This window comes from Dermacentor andersoni, chromosome 1 (assembly GCF_023375885.2).
Source record: "Dermacentor andersoni chromosome 1, qqDerAnde1_hic_scaffold, whole genome shotgun sequence".
In the NCBI taxonomy this organism is placed as follows: Eukaryota; Metazoa; Arthropoda; class Arachnida; order Ixodida; family Ixodidae; genus Dermacentor; species Dermacentor andersoni.
This window is the reverse complement of record NC_092814.1, coordinates 194,070,645-194,090,229: the sequence shown is the minus strand read 5'-3', so window position 1 is coordinate 194,090,229 and position 19,585 is coordinate 194,070,645. Positions and strand designations below refer to the sequence as shown.

Sequence of the window (19,585 nt, the reverse complement as noted above, 5' to 3'; positions counted from 1 at the left end):
AATATTTCAGGCTCGACATATCACAGGCCGGCTGGTGGGTGTTAGTCAGCACCGTTGCGACGTAACAGGACACTTGTCGCTACTTGAACAGCTTAAAGTCCTTGAAAAAACTCTGAACATCGGCTTTGGCATACGGTTTGGTCGCGAGACAGGTGGGGATGTTCTCTGGCTGCTCGGTCCACAGTTTGTGATCTATGCTGGCTGCCTGCAGCGCTTGAGATAGAGCGAGCAGCTTGGAGTCGGTCGGGGCCGCCAGTACCACCTTGTGCATGCCGTCCAGGTTTTCCGTATAAGCGATGGTGTTCGGGTCGTTTCCAAAGAGGTGCAGGGCCGCGGTGCAAGCATGACACGCCTGCGCTATTACAGCACCGAAGGGCCAGGAGAGTTCCGTGAGCAGATCGCTTCTAACTACCACGTATTGCACGAGCACTCCGCCGCTTTTACTCACGGGCGCCGCCATTTTGACGAAACGCTGCTGGATTCGGCTGGCTTCGGATAGCCTAGCGTCAGATCGTCTTAACGTGACCGAACGGCGCCCGCAAGTCGACGCGGCTGCAGCGCCATCTCTAGGGTGGCCGGGAATCTATAACGAATACGGCAGCGAGCGGTCGTTTTAAATACGCCTAGATCGCCTTAGCTTGGCAAGCGTTGAATGAAAGAACCTTGCTTTGGGTGAATTATTCTGCGGTTCTTATACGGATACCTTCCACTATACACTGTTTGAACATTGCGAGCAGTTAGTGCGCCAGCCCGTAAGATTTTGACCATGTGCTTCGAGGGGTAACATTTCGGCTCAAAGTAAACGGCCTTGTACAATTTATATATGCACCACTTCTAATATGTAGCTAGTGGGTTCTGCGCATTAGATTCGGAGGGGCCAAACGCATGTGGTGGTGGGTGTGACGTAGCAAATGTGACAATATTATGACAAGGGCCCTTATCTCGTCCTACGTCAAGTGACTGATGTCACGTATGAGATAGCTCTACCATGTCATCTGGCACAACCTTACCTGACGTCGCTCAGGTCGCAGGGCTAGAACCTTACCACGCCCTTTCTGACAGTCCCGTTTGGCGCACCGGGAGGTTGCTTTTTCCGCCGGAGATCGTGTTACGGTGAGGCGAAGAAGAGAACGACGACGGTCCCGAAGACGACGAAAGGCCGACACAGCCTGACTGGTGTCTCTTCCGTCTCTGCGAACATTCCCTATTTGTAAATACATCTTGCAAATAGTTTTCTACGCGTAACAATATGTCACAATATCCCACAGAAGCTTGCCGCAGTCGCCATATATGGCGACAAATGAATAGCTAAGAAAGTGTTGCTCGTCACTTTAATACTGCAGTGGACGTTGGTGCAACAGTTCGCCACTTTGATAGCGGTCGAATGCGGGGAGAGTTCGGTGTTCGGAGCAGCATCCTGGCTTGTGGAAGTAAGGAAAGAATGCGGCACGTACCGTGCAATTCAGCGGTCTTGCCAGGCTGTTGACAAGCAGACACTGTTATGAAGCCGGAACCCCTTAACCGGTTGCCTCGCCATTACTATAGGCCAAATACTATTCGAGGTTTTCTTCACTGAATTATTTTGATGAATGTAAGCCTAACCATATTGCTTTTTGTTTATGTATTGTTTATGTATGTTTTTGTATTGCAAATCGCTCCTAGGACCTTGCAACAAAGATATTTAGTATACGTTCTCTGTTTACGCTTTTATGTTATCTATACTACTGATTGTATAATTTTGTAAATATATGTGATACGTTGCATTAATTCTGACCTCCTCCCCCCCCCCCATGTAACGCCCTCAGCCGAGGGCCCATTTAGGGGTATTACTAAATAAATAAATAAATAAATAAATGAATAAATAAATGAATAAATAAATGAATAAATAAATAAATAAATAAATAAATAAATAAATAAATAAATAAATAAATAAATAAATATTGGATGCAACACCACAGGCGGGTACATTGCTGGGACTCTTGGCATTTCGTGTTGCAATATACCTATGTACAAACAAGAGAGAGGGAGAAAAATAGGGAGGACGGAGACGGAAGAGAGAAAAAAAGGAATTGGCAGATACACTTCAGACTGCTTACGCGTGGGAATGCGAAAGCACTATAGTTGCTTTGGTGATTCTTTATTTATTTTTTCTGCGCGTTCCTTGTCCGAGGAAGCTCTCGCCTGTGTTTCAATTGCGCTTCGGTAAGACCAAATGCAAAAGCGCCAAGCGTCTCAACGCGCTCGCTTGCCGGCGAGGAGTTCGCACATCGAAGGACCGCTCAGCGGCATTCAATTTGACAGTAGTGCTTTATGTACTCATGACGTGGCGCCACCTCCAAACCATTGACTACGCCGTCACGTGCCCAACGACGCACGCATTCGGCACACATTTAGTCAACCAGAACAGCGCAGCTACCGTGGCGTCGGGGAAGCGTGCTAGACCGCTATCTGCCTCACATTTTTTCAAAGACAGTAATTTACTTTGTTTACAGGGACCTCCCTGAGAAAGTGGACGTCACTTCAAGAATTATTTGATGAGGCTTTGCCGTCGGCAATTTTCGCTACCATCATTCGGGTAATGGGGCATATTATGCTTTCGCATTAAAAGTGAGTTCGACGCCGGCAGTTTGTCCCGTGACCTTCTTCGCCTTTGTTCTCGTATATTTTACGTACCTTGTAAAGTGATGTCATAGGTTCGCATGTTGTGACGGAAAGGCGGCGATTCCGGACAGGATCCATTCGGACATCGCTACACAAACGAAATTTTTTTTTTTTTAAGGCCTGTTGGAATTAAAACAGGTTTCAGCTGGGATCAAATGGAGTCATCTGATTCTATAGCTGGGACTACGCTGGGCCTAGTTAACGTCATCAATATGATTACTTGGCCGCTAACGAAATTGATGCGGGACGAGTCGGGCAAACCTCTAGTTGCCACTATAGTGGCAAACCCTTTTGCCACTATAGTTTGGCACACGCTATAGCTTGACCTGGGACCGGATGACTTCAAGCCGGTCGAACGCGGGGAAGGCGGGAGATGGAAATTCAAGACGATGAGCAGAACAAGAACAAAGTAAAAGCGGAAGCCAACGTTTCGACAATCTGGTCAGTTATTTAATGCGACGCTTTCTTTGCATATATACGTTCCCTGGTTTGGCACGCCTGCCTGGCTGCTATTGGGTCGGTCGCTATCTCAGCGAATGTGTTTGTGGATATTTATATGCACATGTTATATGTGCGCCGAATGAGAGTACTAGAGAAATGCCATAAAACCAATGTATGCTGACCAACTATGTGCACATTTGCTCTGCGTAACAGAAAAAAGAAAAGACTTCCTACATGAAACCAGAACATGTAATGTCGGCTTACAGGCATCTCTAAAGCACACTGACCTGTTAATAGAATGGTGAATTGTATGTCACGAATTCTTGGTATTTACTTTGTTTTCGTTGACTTAGCCAGTCGGTATGTGCCACTGGGGGTGCGCCTGTTCTTGGCCAATCCTCCAGAATGGGTATGCGCCACTGTGACAAATGAGGTGCAGAAACGCTAAATGTTGCTTCATACGTGTAGTAGCTTGCTGTGCGTACATGTGCCATCACCTTTCCTCGACGAACATCATTAACCGCCTCCGTCCTCGCGAGATGGCTGCGTATACGTCTTACACACTGTGCATCTACCTGAATTGGAGTTTGAATTTCGGCAGAGCTTGTGAACGATGCAGTGCATAAACATGAAAATTACATGATAGTAATGTTGTGTCCTTTGTGGTGGATAAACATACATATTCCATGAGATTGGATGTTGAATAGCATGAAAGTAAACAAAATTGTTGGCATCGCCGTTAGTTGTAAAGTACTACATTAACCGCTTTACCAAATCTTTGCTCCACACAGATTCCAACATGTCCATTGGATCTGCAATATTTTTTAAACTGTCATATTAACGGACCTACCGTTCGTGCAGATAGGCTACGTGGCTAGGCGGACATTAGCAGCAACAAAAATTTCAACAATAACTATCCCATTAACTAAACATACGAATCGACTTTTAAACTACTAACTTTACGGTACATGTTGTAATTGCGAAATTGAAACCGAAGAGTAGTGAAGTCTTGCCTTCTTAGCAGAAATCCCAAGACTAGCACCACTTTATAGATATCCGTTCCCAAAATATGCTGGAAGATGTCTCGGCGTTCTAATTAGGATCATCCTGAACTGTTAGAGGCGCGCTTTTAGGAAACAGTTTACTGCAACGCCCGTATATTTCGTAGCTCATATTAAGGTTGAATATCTTGAATGCGGCCGCATAACTTGGACGGCTAGTTATAGGATTTCTACTCAGCAACGACGCCATCATTCCATGGCTGATTGTAATATTCCAGAAGTCGACCTCGGCCATCCGCTTGATACCACTCCTGAAGCCTGGAAAGTCGTCACTTGACCTAGCATCCTACCGACCCACCGCGTTGTCCAGCTGTGTTGTTAAGGTCTTGGAAAGAATGGTTCTCGCACGCCTAGAGAACCATTCTTCATCTTGAGCGCCACAACGTATGCACTGTAAGATAATTTACACCCTTAAAAGTGAAAAAGGGTGTAAATGTGTTCATAACTCACGCCCTTAGGGTGTCAGTTATATAAATCACACCCTAAGGGTGCGAGTTTAGACAAATTTACACCCTTTTTCACTTTTGAGGGTGTAAATTATTCTACAGTGTACCCCGAGGCCATGGCTAGGTGTAGAAGAGGCCGCTCCTCTTTTGACAACGTCATCAACCTCGTGACGTCTGCCTAACAAGAAAACTACTTCAAACGTATATTGGTTGCACTTTTCCTTGCTGTGAAAGGCGCCTATGATAATGTAACGCATGAAGCCATCCTTGATGCCCTAAAATATAATGGAATTCGTGGACCAATGTTTCGGTGGATTTGGAGCTATCTATTCAAAAGATCCTTGTTTGTGCAAAGTGCGAATGGCCGAACCACTGACTCTTACATTTGCTGTGGCGTCCCGCAGGGCGGGGTTCCTAGCCCCATTTTGTTGAATTAACCTTCCAATCCCTGGACTTGCCGACGTTCTACCACATACAGTCAACCTTTCCATATATGCTGACGACATATGCATATGGGCCTCGGCAGTGACACGTCCCCAGGTGCTTTCACGGCTCCAAAAAGCAGTGACCCTAACATCGTCGTAACTGCGTGCTCAAGGCCTCAGCATTTCGACCGAGAAGTGCGCGTTAGTTGCGTTTACAAAAAAGCCCATGACCGTGTACCTCATTTCTATTGACCACCAAACGATTTCATATGCAAAATCTGACCGATTCCTAGATGTTATTATTCACAGAGACATTTCATGGAGCCCCTACATCTCATACTTGAAGGAGAGGCTTCAAGTGGCATCTATGCTTCAATTATACAGGACGCTCTTCCTGGGATGCTTTCTATATAGCACACCAGTGCTGTCCAATGCTAACGCAACTAACACCCGTGTCCTACAGAGCATTCAGGACCAAGCGCTTCGAACATGTATGGGGCTACCTTGACGTGTTTCAACCGTAGCAACAATTGCCATCGCGAGACACCACCCAATAACGACTTATATAGCTGTCGATGCACTCCGGGCGCATGTTCGCCATATATCCAGAGTCCCTGACCACCATATCGCTCGCTTGCCTGAGATAAAAGACCCAAAACAGCGTTTTCCAGATGAGTTGCGGCTAACCAGCACTTTTGTCATTGAAATACTCGCCCGCTACAAGAACGCCATGCCCTCTGTGGTGCTTGAAAAAGACTCCTGTATACCTTGCTGTTCCTGGAATTGTGAAGAAGGCTTGCCTGACCCCCACGGCTCTCAAGCAGATCACATTGGCATATTTGCATTGTTCGTACGCTAACCCGATCCATGTTTACACGGACGGTTCGGTCTCGGAAAGTTCGACGGGCGCCATTGTTATACCATCTCAATCGGTCGTCATCAAGTTTAAGACTTCACACGTAACGACATCTACAGGCTCCCAACTGGCCCCTCTTCGCGCTGCTGTCGAATACATTGAAAAATAACCGCCTAGCAAATGGGCAATACTTTGTTATTCGAAAGCAGCTCTCCAAAGCTTGGAGACTAAAGACAGGGTAATTACGAACAGCTGGTGTCCCAAATCAACGAAATTTGCCGTTGCGCTTCTGAACGAGGACATAATATAATCTTTCAGTGGCTGCGGGGACATTTTGGCATCGTTGGTAATCACCTCGCCGATGACGCTGCCCGATGTGCCCAGGCTGGAGCACCGTCACTCCTTATACCTTTATCGAGAGTAGACGCTGCAACAGAGCTTCGCAGTCTCGCTCGTACCATCACGTTCAGTTACTGGCATACACTGCAGAACTCTAACCGTCGTTTATACAGCCTCGATCCATCACTGAAACTGAAATTACCAGCACACCTTTCACGACGTGGCGCAATACTGCTGTGTCGGCTGTGGGTAGAAGTAGCATTCACTAACTCCTACAACAATCGTATTGGAATGGCGGACTCACCGGTGTGCGCTAAGTGCAAGTGACAAGAGACCATCGATCATCTTCTGTGCCACTCTCACTCTCATGGATAACCAACATCAGACTCTCCATGCCTTGAACAGCTTGGACGATAGGCCATTCACAGACAAAGGTCTTGACCGCCTGGCCTCACCGTTCATTAGCCCAGAAAGCCATTCGAGCGCTTCTTCAGCACCTGAAGGCAAAAGACTTAAGTGCCCGACTGTAGACATCCTGCACCTAACTTAGTGCACGTGAAAGTGCGATATTGACTCATGTCTTCTCTCTCTTTCTCTATTTTACTCCTCCATCCCCGTCCCAACGTGTAGGGTAGGCAACTGGACTCAGTCTGCTTAACCTCCATGCCTTTCCTTCCCCCTCTCTCTCTCTCTCTCTCTCTCTCTCTCTGATTTCTGCTAAGCAGACATGGCTTCACTTGTCCTCGGCTTCAATTTCGCAATGACAATATGTCCCCATAAAGTTGGCAATTAAAAAGCTAATTCGCATAATACTGATACCAAAGGGCTTTTAATTGGGGAAACCAGGAACACAACTGTTTCCGGGTGGAATTAATTTGGTATGTACCAAGCTCCCCACGTATACCGTCCTGATGTTGCCCAAAACGTGATCGCGACGGTCACCCACTTGCAAACGACTTGTCGATGCGATGCTGATTGAGTTTCGCGCGCGTTGTGTTCCGCTGCACACTGCACCGTCACAGCACGCCTGAATTGTATTTATATGCCTAAGAAGATCGAAGTATTAAAGCTTTATGAACGTTTAAACCGTCACTCCCGGCTACGATATCAAATTAACACAATCTTTAACGCCGCTGTAGCCAATACCTGCTAAATAATTTGCACTAGACCAGTATTCTCAGATATACAAGTTGCACCAGAACGTGCCATCGTGGCTTCTTCAATGTGGCTTCGCAAGTTAAATGTGGCCAGAGAGGCACTTTTGGTTTTGCCGGCTGGTGCCATGTCAACGGTATTCCCACTAAACGCGCTGGATCAAGTTACAAATGAGCTATATCTAGTTTTCAACCTGAACGAACCAAAAACTGCATGGATCTGCAGTTTTCAGCTGAAAGCAGTTAAGCAGTTATAAACGCTGCCAATAGACCATACCCTACTGGCGCGAACCAGTTAACTCGTTCCAGCCGCAGCTGGAAATGTAGACAGGGAACAAACGGGCTCATGAACAGTTTGAATTATAGTCATAAAATTAAGCTTGGGTGGGCAGGCAAGATAATGCCAATACACAGTCGTGGTTTCAATTAGTGGTTTAGCATATGATCCTTGCGAGAGCCCAGGAATGTTGGTACATGCGCTTTACATAATTTTAATCGGCGCGCAAAACCCTGGATAAGGTTGCGTGTTCTTCTACAAACCAATACATACCCCCATTTAAAGGGAAGCTGAAAGCTTTTCCAGAAAAAATGAGTGAAGAGCAGTACGCCGTGGTTTTCAACCCTCTGAATTCGAATATTGCATCGAAATTGAGCGAAAGAAAGCGCAAACATATTTTATTTCAACGAAAAGTGCAGCAGCAGACACGCCCAGCTCGCGCGCCTCGTTTCCGCCTGTGATTGGTCGGGTGTCTCGTGACGTCAACAATGGTGCTCGTCCGGACCGACTGCTGCCGCTACACACGAAGCACGGTGCAAAGTAGTTTGGTGGTGTTTTGCTGAGACGGTCATGGGAATTTTCGAGAGCTTGCGTTTCTCTGAGGAATTCGGCGTTAAGTCCAAACTCTACGAGAGCGATTTTGCGCGCGACGGTGACGGGCGAAGGCTTCGAGCGACAAAACGGGCCGTCGCTTGAAGGAATTGTTCGGTGTTGTCGCTCGATCGCTCGTTTCTAGAAATCTAGAACTCGTCGCTCGTCGCCCGGAAATGCTATGAGCGACTAGCCAATTGTGCGAAGCCGAAACTGGATGTACATAACTCAAATACTGCTGTTTGTCGCACGGAACGAGCAAACTATTGAATTTTACACGTGCAAGAATAAGAACCTAGTGCAAGACCTTCAGAAATATTTGATGCTCCTTCTTCAGTAAAATAGATCAACTTAAATTGATAAAGCATGCGTCACGCTAGTTTCGGCGCGTATATTGCTGCCCTCATACCGGGAAGTCGTCGCTCAAAGCCGTCGCTCGCGTGGAGTTCGGCTTGCAGACGACGAGTGAAAGTGACAGCCATCGCCTCGCTTGTAGCGCTGTCGCTGTCGCGTGCAAGATCCCTTGTAAGGGTTTATACTTGTACATACTACACGTACGTACATACTTGTACATACTACATGTACGAGCCGATTGCGAAGAGCCGGCCTCTCCAAGAAGCAAAAAATGCTGGTGCAAGCACTGCTTTCTACGAGAACGAAGGCGAAGTGTTAGCATCTCCTTGTGTTGGAAATGTTCTTTGGCGAGTATGTTTTTTGCTAAGCTGCATTCAGCGTTCCAGTGAGTACGTTTCCGGGCAAGCAGCTGTAGTGTTATGTTCCTGCATGCCTCCTCGTAGAACGTAAGCGGTAATGCGATCTTCAGCATTTGTGCGCTGCCCCAAAGCTGTCGGCAATCTACACAGACGGTTTAAACGCGGGAAAAGTTTACCGGCTGTTGTAGCACATGTAGTATAGAACCTTCATCAGCGCGCCATCCGCACGCTACTCGTAACCGGCGAATTCCGTCGGCTACGTGAGATGGTCGGTTTCTTATGTGTGCGAGAGAAGGGGGAGCGCAGCGTCTTGGCGTGAGCAGGTTTTCCAACACATGCAAACTTTACGCTTGCACTGCGTTATGGTAGCTGCATGCAGGCTGTTTCACAACACACGTGCGAATAGAAAATTCGCGGCGCTTGGCGATGAAACCTGCGTCAAGGGTGGGCGATAAACATGCACCTTCCGTTCAGCGTGCTAACTAATTTTAGGAGAACCTAAAGCACGCATTATTGATAAACTCCGGTTGTAATCGTCACGGAAGTGGTTAGAGCACAACACTTGTTCTTGAGCGCTTGAAGTTGTTTCGCTTCACAGCAGCCTCCCACTTAGCTGAAAGCTTCTTGTCTTGTGGGAAGTAATGGAAGACAACATCGTCGCGGCCGCTGGTGTTCGTGCAAGCGTAGGCTGCACAGAACGCCGGCATGATCGGCCTACAAGTTCAATTGATGCTGCGCACGTCAACTACCACTCATATATACACACAAATAAAGGAATGTAGGGTCGAACGAAGCAGATTAGGACGGCACGCACGCAGAAATAAGCCCGATCAGGCACGGTCGCGGAGACTGCGAAGGAGCGCAGTGTTGACGTCACCAGTGTTGACGTCACTAAGCCGCGGTTTCCAGTCTCCGCTAGCATCGTCAGCGTCAGCAGCAGCGCGCGGCGCTCGACGGGGGCGGAGCTACAGCGCAATTTTAACCGACGATTGCGTCGCTCCTAATTGAAAAATCCCCCCCAAAGTTTTACCTTCATGGTTTATAAGGTTCCCGCATCCGTATATGAGCGTCTTATTGAATTCGACAGAATTTTCAGCTTCCCTTTAAGCAGACTACACGCAATACACCCTACACTATATTTGTACAAATGTCCCCTTTGTAATGATTACGCCTCCCTAGATCACACCACATGGGCGTGCCCCAACGTGAAGGCGGCCCCGCAAATACCCAACCCCACACCCAAGCAGTGGGAGGCCGTGCTGTCTAGTTCGGATCCTCGTAACCAGCAGCAACTGGTGCGGCGGGCCCGGGAGACAGCAAGAGCCGCAGGAGCCCTGGACTAAGGGCGCCTCCCGCACAAGCAGAAAGACACCTACTTGTCCTTTCTTTCTTTTTTTAAATAAATGTTTCTCCTCCTCCTCCTGCGTGTTCTTAGTTTGAAATTGTTTGAGAGGAAAGACTTAGCGTCCTGCCTAAAAGCGTCGTTACAAGTGCTTGCAATAATAATAATAATAATAATAATAATAATAATAATAATAATAATAATAATAATAATAATAATAATAATAATAATAATAATAAACCTCTGTACACGATGGGTGCATGCGGAGTGTAGCGGCGGCAGCCTGGTCATAACCGTTGAAAATATATTGTGAGGTCCTTGTGCGCCTTATCTAGCATGTCTACGTGGTAAAAATGAAGCCATTCAGCGGCGTGAAGAAGTGCGCATATGCTACATTTTCTGAAGATTATGATTACTGTTCGCACCAGCGATTCCCTCGCAACCCAACTTCCCTTATGCACATACGTAAAAAAAATAAAATTAAAATAAACGATAGAGGAACCCGTATCGGTGTAAATTAATGCCCACCCGATATACATACATTTACGTTTTTTTTTCTTTTTAGCACTCGTAGCAGAGAAGCGTCCCAGTTGCCAGGGAGACGTCACCCTGGAGGACGTACTGTCGTCACTGCTGGCGCTAGCCGATTCATCGCCGTCGCAGTCGCGCCTCGGCACGCCTTCAAAGCCTCCTGCCAGCCCCGTATCACCTGACATACGCCACGTCTGTGAGTACTGTATACGCCTGAGGCTCAACCAACTGGTTCCAAGCAAGGCCTATAGGGCGAGTGCCTTTCTTCCTCACTTCCTGCTTCTTTAAGTGCACTATATAAGAGATTAAGGTATGCATTCGTGCTCCTCTAGGGGGGAGCTGGATCCTTTAGCGCTTTTCTACTTCAAAGGTGCCAAGTCCTCTTCCCATCTGACAACGGTTCTACGTGACTAGACAAGGTGCAGCGAGTATATAGACTGGTACTCAAGCCCATTGCTTCCGACGATTGCTGAAGCGCTCGGGTGGCATCGCGAGCTGTTGAGGTGCCTCTTCTGTTTCTCCTCTATGTTCCTTTCACTTCCATTCCGCCCTCTCCACGTGCACGGTAGAGCCAACTGGACAGTCCTAACCTTCCTGAATTTACCTTTCTGCACTTATATCTCTTTATTATTTGCCGAGGAGTTTAAATATTTCTTTGATGCAAAGCCATAGTACGGAAGTGTATGCGCTTGCTAACGATGTCCACTGTTAGCTCTCGCTGCTTTGTTCTCGCTTAAGAACCTTACCACTGCTCTGCTGCACGTGCTCCGGAATCCCAAGTTCCCGGCATTCGTTGCTGTTGTTGACAACCTGGTTGGTACGTATCTTGTGGTGCGTCTCGCAACCACTGTTGCTGAGAACCATATACAGGGTGTCCCAGCTAACTTTAACCAGAGTTTAAAAAATATGCAAATGCCGTGTAGCTGGACAGAACAAAAGTAATGCTGTTTGCCGTCGCTTGGAGATACTCAATCTATCTTTTTAATTCCTCCTAATTAGATAATTAGTCTTAATTAATCAATCAACTTCTCAAATATTATAATTAGATGAAAAGTGTCAATGAGAAAATTGTAGAGCAACACGAAAAACTCCCGATACAGCTTTCTGCTCCTCAATACGTGCTATATACATAAAAGTGTTTTTCCGGGCGTGAAAGGAGCCCGCAAACACACGCAAGAAGCCTGGAGCGGCCAGTCGCGCGGCAATTTTGCGTGTATTCGCGGGCTTCTTTCACGCGTCGAGCGTCCGTGCGTGCAAGAATCAATGTGTCGCCTTCTTCGCTGGCCCTCACAGAAGCGCTGTCTGCACGCCGTAAAACGATGTCGCCTTGTCTCGAGCGTTACACGAGCCGCCCTAGCTCCCAGAATTACGCGATGAGCCTGGTCGCATCGAGACGCATAACCACTTGGATGCAGACATTCATCACAAGTGATTCGACTGATTGCAAGCAACAGACACGATGGTTTCAATTCCCTCTAGTTCCAAGATGCTTTGCTCAGGATAACCGCGCATAAGTAACAAGTCTTCGCTCTCGAATCGTGCCCGATGTCACCTAAGTGGCATTTGGTCGTGCAGCGTTCGCGCTGTCCCCTTCCAAGGGCGCCGGCGGCCTGCTGCCTGATGCAGGCCACCCCTACGGTCGGCGTTGCAGCGAGGGCATGGCGCGTCCCGCCACGCCCATCTCCATCCTGAAGCCCGAGAACAACCGCTGGATGGGCTCCGCTACGGCCACCGCCGAGGCCGCCCCGCTAGCCCATCAGACGGCCTGGGCATCGGCCGGGGACGTCAAGATCACCGTGCCGCTCTCCAGCGGCTCGTCGTCGCTTGACAGGTCTCCGGACCCGGCAGCGAAGGAAGGTGAGCGCACGCGCTGAAGGCGTCTGTATAGCACATAACTATGAAGCAGTGTAACCATGTGCACGTTCTGTGTACGCTGACGGAGAGGCCGATTTGATGCAGTGTCATGCAGTAATCGGGTTGCCAGCTGGAAGCTTAGAATGTCGTGATATCAAGGTATGGGTGTCTGAGAATAGATGCTGTCAAAGTCGTTGTCTGTTGTTTATTAAGTGATCATATCCTGGAAAAAATGCGCCACCGAAGAGCCGGCTGCCTCAGACACGAAAGTTATCCAAGGTCGAGGAAGAAACATTACCTCATTCGTTGTACAGACAATAAAAAAAAAAAGAGCGATTTGAAGATTTGTGACGTTTGTACCAAATGTATGAAAGCTATTAAGGGTTCTAGACAGGAATAAAAATGGGAAGCGAAAACAGAAATGAGCTTGTTGGCGTGCGCCAACAGCTTGTTTCAAAGTGGATGTTCGTAATGTCCTTCCATATACCCGAGATAGCTTACGAAAGACACACCTATAAACAATGCCTCCAGGTTCAACCATATTAGGTATTTGTTTTTATGCGGATCACTTAAAAAAATAAACTGTTATATCTAGGTCTCTGTCTTTCTCGCAGGTAGGCTACGTTGCTAAGTGAACATTAGCAGGAAGAAAGATATGAACGTTAATTTCGCTAACTGACTAATATACGCATTAACTTCTTAGTTACTAACATTAAAGCACATATTTTCGAAATTCAAGCCCTTAGACTATTGAAGTCATGTCTTCTTAGCAGAAATTCTAAGGCTAGCTTCATTTTCGAAATATCTGTTTCCAATATCTGTTGAAAAAATGCGTCGGTGTTCCAGTTAGGATCGTCGATCCCTAATTGTTAGAGGCGCGCTTTTTAGGAAACGGTTAACAGGACCACGCTTGTATTTCGTAGCATATATTAAGACACATATGATAGGCCGTGCCTCATGACTTCAAGTACACCAGAGGATGACAACATTATACTAATCCATAAGAAGGGAGACGTTAAAGAATAGAAACATCATAGGTCCATTAGCTTGCTTTCAGTATTGTACAAAGTATTCACAAAGATAATTTCCAATAGAATAAGGGCAATACTTCCTTCAGTCAACCAAGAGAACAAGCTGGCTTCAAGCCTATCCGCAAGATCGGCATGGCCCTAGACATGACAGTTTCTATAAAAAAATGTGTTCCGCATAAAAGGAAGCACCTGGTATATGCTAAAGCTTTCAATGAGGCTTACTTTAACTGTGTTTTCCCGTTATGTGAAGGCAGTACATGCTTTAGCTTCGCGGTGAAGTGAACAGCAGTAATATGTGTCACGATTTTGCGCATTAAGTCGCAAGGTACTACAAAAAATTATTAATAACAATAAAATAAAGAGCTTCGTGTACATATAGTTACGCGCTATTATTCTATCTCGGCCTATCTGTCTCTGGTGAATGGAAAGAATTGCGAGGAAGAATGTAACAGGAGCACAGCCTAGGATGCAGACGTCTGGATGGCATAAAACAATGTCGCGACAAATGCAGAGTGTGCGTTCCCGGCAGTTGAGATGCACCCCTAAAGAAGAAAACTTTGGTAAGATGCACATGGTCAAGCGCAAGTCACAACCTCGCCTTCCTTCAGTTTAGGACTTGTGGAATCTTTTCTTTCTTTTTATTTATCCGTCACAACGTCGGCGGACGATACGTACCCAGAAAACCACTTGGTGTAGTATATTTATTAGCTATTAGCTGAAATGGAGTTGGAACAGAATAATCTTATATGCAGTCCCGAGACACAGGTGCCCATATTGCGTACAACTTTTTGTACAGATTACATAAGAACAGCGTGGAACATGCAGTCACGTGGCAGGATGAGAGGGAGAGGGGGGTGCGAACTGAACCGGATCACTACGGTCTCACCAGAGGAGTTTTCTTTGTTAAGACCTAGACGTTTATGATCACCTTGTGTGCTTTTTGTAGATTAAAGGATGATAAAGAGAATTATGATTAAGCTCTTTGTGTGATATGCACGTTACAGTTGAAGGTACTCACGTTAAAGGATTTTCCAGCGTGCTTTCAGACTGTGTGTTGACAGGTAGCTCGCAACATTTTGATGTTAATTCGGATGCTTTATTTATGCCACGCCATTGTGTGAGCCGAATTAGGTTCGTGAGCCACTCCTACAATCTGCATACCATCTTGGCTGCAAGGCTCTTGCGAGCCCTTTGCCTCACAGGAATAGCTTGAATGGAGATTCTGCATGAAGGCATTTCGCGCCGTATTTTAGTGCGAGCAGTGCGTGTGTCTTTATACATATACCGCAGCGTATAATCAGCGGTGAGAACAGGGCTTTCCAAGCAATGCTCTTCCGAGAGGCTTTTTTTTGTACTTCTTTAGGTGTGCATACACAGAAGGGCGCGGTGTGAGTGCTGTTGGTGTCTGTGCTCTGTGCGCGACAATTCGCACATGGCAAGCTGTCGCAGGGCATCTGACTGTTCGCAGATTTTGCTAACGTGGAATCTCCTCTCTTTCTGGCTGTCAGCGAAACTGTCCAGACTCAGTGACTTCGCTTTGCACATGCTCAAGTCTCCGTTCCGATGATTTGTTCCGGAGAGTAAGTGTTGCCCGTTCCTTATTTTTGTTCTCCTTTGTTTTATGTTCTCCCCTGTGTTGCGCTTTCGTCGCACCGCCACCGCCACCACCACCACCACCACCACGTGCGACCCCACGCTGTCACCGGTGTGCAAGTCGAATTCCGTGGCGTAGAGAGCACCGTTTGTAAATATACACCCTCTGCATTATCGATGTCCGCTCTGCTTGTGGCGAGTGTCGCTTCCTGTTGTTCACAGCACATACGCTCGACCTCTTAATGCTTCAGTGATACTTTCCAGCAGCACTGCTTCTTTTCGACGAATGTGTAACTAGCGAAGGAAACAGCTAGCGTTTTAGTAGCTCCGTGCTTTGAATCGACGAAACACGTTCGTCGTCACAAAAAACGCTGTAGATAACGGTCATGTTAGCAGTGCGAAAATGACGTCAAAATATTGCTCACATATGACCTAAACGAGTCCTACTTGCTTGAAGTTCTGAATTTCCTGCTGGCGCTTTGTCGTTATACGATATCGGCTGCATGCAATCGTTCAATCAATTTAGTAATGATTTTACTCGTTGCCCGCCGGCGCCACCATTTTGTTGTGACGTCTGCTCCGGAACAATCGCAATTGGTCGCGAGAAGCTCCGCGCGAGTTGGTGCGCAGAGACGCGATGGTGTGGGCAGTTTACTTGCGTAGGGGAAAGAAAAAGAAATAGCGGCGCCCTGACCCAGTGCTGCGGCACACTGCCATTCGGGCTGCCGCAAATGTCCCTGCGCGTTAACTGGTTAAAGCCCGTTACCGTAGCTTCTTGGCTAGTACGCTTTATATGAGCGCCCAGCGCGTGGTTGAAAAGACAGACGAATAAAACGAGAAAAGGAGGGTGGTCAACCAGAACAGAAAATCCGGCTTGCTCCCCACACTGCAGAACGGTGGAAGGGGAGCTACCAACATAAAACAGAAATAGAGAGCAAAGTACATCTACTGAAAAAAAAAAACGAAAATACGGCGAGGGCAAGGGGGGGCGGGGGGGGGGGTTCACAGGTATATCGTCCATGTGTCGCCATTCGACTGAATGTGGTTAGAGTCTGTTGCATTTCACAGCATTGCAGAAACTATATAGTTGGGGTCATCTATGGCGACATCCCTGGCCACAGCTGACCCCAACCATATAGTTTCTGCAATGCTGTCCACTTTTAGTGAGGCATAACCACAACAGACAATTAAAAAAGCATTTTCTGGCATGCATTGCATAGGATAGGCATCTAGGGATGGCAAGGGCTACCGGCCCTGCATGCATGCAGAGCACCCCGCTGACGATATTAAGCAGATTTACAATAAGTACTCGCTGTAAAATGCAGGTATCGTGTTAACAGAATGAGAAAAATACGGGGACTGATGTCAGCTGAATATTGAAGCAAGTGTGCGTAGGAAAATAATGAAGCGGCAGCATAATCATATTCCCAGTTGTAACATACCGTTCGGCAGAGAGCTTGTATCAGGCGTTCATCTGTACCATCTACGTCAGAGGCATCATCCAAAGGAAGGGCGAGCATAAGTTGCAGTGCGGAGCGACTATGATCACTGATGGTACTTGTAGCGTTCTCGGCCGTTCACCGTTAAGGGAAACTCATCAATAGTACTTAAGTGGTTGTAGCAGCTAAACTTAAAATTAGGCTGGTAGAAAAACCTTTCGTCGATAGATATCGGTATTAAAAGCCATATAGAAACAACTTCTCTCCCACAAAGCAGGAGAAATGTCGAAGTTATGATGAATTTAATACTAGCTGATGAGGTCTTCGTCCAAAGTGTGGACGACCTCGTACATGCAGGACAGTGAGATTTCATGACAGACAATTCAGTTACGTATGTGAGAAACTGAGTAGATATTTCGTACCTGTGATTTATGTCACAAAACTGAAATATCAAAGTTCCAAATATGCTCCCTTCTCTCCACACCTTTTCAGTGTTTATAGCAAGTCGAAACACGAATACACTGAACTGTCGCAGACACGTGAATAAAGCTCGCGCTGCCACTTCCTCTGCCTCGTGCTAATGGCCTGACGCACACCGCGAGAATACACTGATAGTTCCTCTTCAAAGGGTCATTAGACAGCCAAGAACAGCCAAGAACAGCTCGACATGCGCTGCTATGGTGAACGGCCGGTTGCCTGTAGCGACTCCCGAGCAAGCGCTTGCAAATTTGGTGTGAAGGGCAGCGCGAGCGGTCTGGCCCCAGCTCGCAGCAGTCCAAGGAGCAGACGTCATGCCAATAATAAAGTTCAACGACAAACTATTAAAACTTTAGAAAAGGCAGAAGCAACAGAAGACGCAGAAACTACCAATCCAGATTCATTATCTGGCCATGCGGGCACAATGTGCAGACGTCAGAGGGACACTGAAGATAAAAAATATATTGAGCTGTATGAGTACATTAGCCGTGTAACAGAAAAGGAAAGAAAGAAAAAAAGAAAGAGAAAAAGAACGCTCTTGTCTAGGATAAGAGGCTACAAGAAAAGACGCAAAAACAAAAGGCGGGCGGCGACGCCGCCTTTATGTTCCCGCACCAGCTCGCCGCGGAGTCATGGTTTTTTACGCGTCTTACATGCTTGGGCCTAATTCATTATTTCTTTTTGATAAAGCTGGAGTATATTTTATTCTAAAAAGATCCAAAGACTTATCTTAGCCAATGAATACATTGTTGCGCTAACCGAAAAAAACAAAGACTTTGGAGCGCAAGTAAGAAACGACAGGTCAAACGCTGGACTTCAACTGATTTTATTCTTACAGCAGAGCAGGGAGAATGAACAAATTCGCATGCGTACATCAGTGCTGTCTAGAACGATTACAGTGACGTTTTTAACAGCTGCATCTCTTTGTCAAACAGAAAAAACAGACGTATCACCAATGCAACTCGTGCCTCTATCTTTTATGTGATATGCCTCCAAAAGTTCCCTTGAAATTACGTATCACCGCTCCTGCCGATTATCTTAATTTCACGCAGTAAGGGCTGGCATCTACCTGCCAAGCAAACCATGCAATGCGCAGGTAAATGCGCATTACCTTTGTTAATTGTAGACAATTCATGTTCCCGGGCCCGATCATTGACACATCCCCCCTAACTAAAAGATCTAGAGATGTAATTCAATTCCTGAAAGGAAACGCTTCTATCGCACCCGATTTTTCTGTATACGTAGTTGATTTGTTTTACTCAGTGCCTCAACAGGAAATGTGCGCCTTTGTTGGGGATTGCACTGACCGCAACAGCCCAGTAGATTTTCCGAATCTAGTGGGTATGTCTATTGACAATATTATGGTTTTATTGGAATTTTATTTAAAGTCGACTTTTTATTTCTTTTAACGAGGACTTGTATGTTCAACGGCAAGGAATTTTCATTGCTTCCTGTGTCACTCCTGTGTTGTGTGACATTTTCTTGGCGTCAACTGACCGCGACCTGCACAGTTCCTTTGACGATAGGTTCTACCTTAAGGCTTTCAGACATGTCCATCTTTTCTTTTAATTCTTTTAAAAAATAACCATAATTTTACCGTTGACCAGTGCATTAACGAGGTCTTAGGAGTTTTTAGACTACATGGGAAGGGCATGCTTTTTACGCATGAAATCCCTTCCCATTCAAAGTTGGTTAAAAGAGCAATAGCCACTCTTTGCCCTGAATTTGCTCTCATGAAGTCGTGCCCTCACGTGATGCAGGCTAGCTTTGATAAGCAATCCGCGAGGCTACCACAGCCGGCTACCCGAGATCGGTCGTAGGGGCGGTGTCAAAAAACATTGCTCCAGAAAGCGACGGGAAAAGAAGCATATGCCTAGCCCTGACCAAAAAAGGATTCAAACCCGCAGTGGTGCCATACGTCCACAAACTCTCCCACAACTTGAAGAAAGTCGCTACTAGGTTTGGTGTGCCAATTGTTTTCTCGCGACGCACGTTGGCTCGACTGTGTCCGTGCATAAGCCGCGTTAACAAAAAGTCAGGATGCCAGAAAAACCACGCTAGACCGTACGTGAAATGTGCGGTGGGCGTTGTATACGAGATACCGCTGAAATGCGGGAAGTCCTACGTGGGAAAAACGGGGAGATGTGTAAGTAACCGGACCTGGGAGCATGAATTGTCTATAATTAACACAGGTAATGCGCATTTACCTGCGCAATGCATGGTTTGCTTGGCAGGCAAATTCCAGCCACTACTGTGTGAGATTAAGATAATCGGCAGGAGTGGTGATACGTTAGCAAGGGAACTTTTGGAGGCACATCACGTAAAAGAGAAAGGCACGAGCTGCGTTAGTGATA

At 46.7% G+C, this 19,585-nt stretch overlaps 1 protein-coding gene across 1 annotated transcript in view; it reads left to right on the top strand.

Moving 5' to 3' along the window:
* The window catches only part of LOC126547321 (uncharacterized), a 147,220-nt gene that overhangs the window by 108,552 nt on the left and 19,083 nt on the right, over positions 1-19,585 (top strand). Inside the window, exons 2-3 of the mRNA XM_055062914.2 lie at positions 10,872-11,033; positions 12,413-12,694. Coding sequence (XP_054918889.1) covers positions 10,872-11,033; positions 12,413-12,694 — 444 coding nt within the window. The remainder of the gene's footprint in view (positions 1-10,871; positions 11,034-12,412; positions 12,695-19,585) is intronic.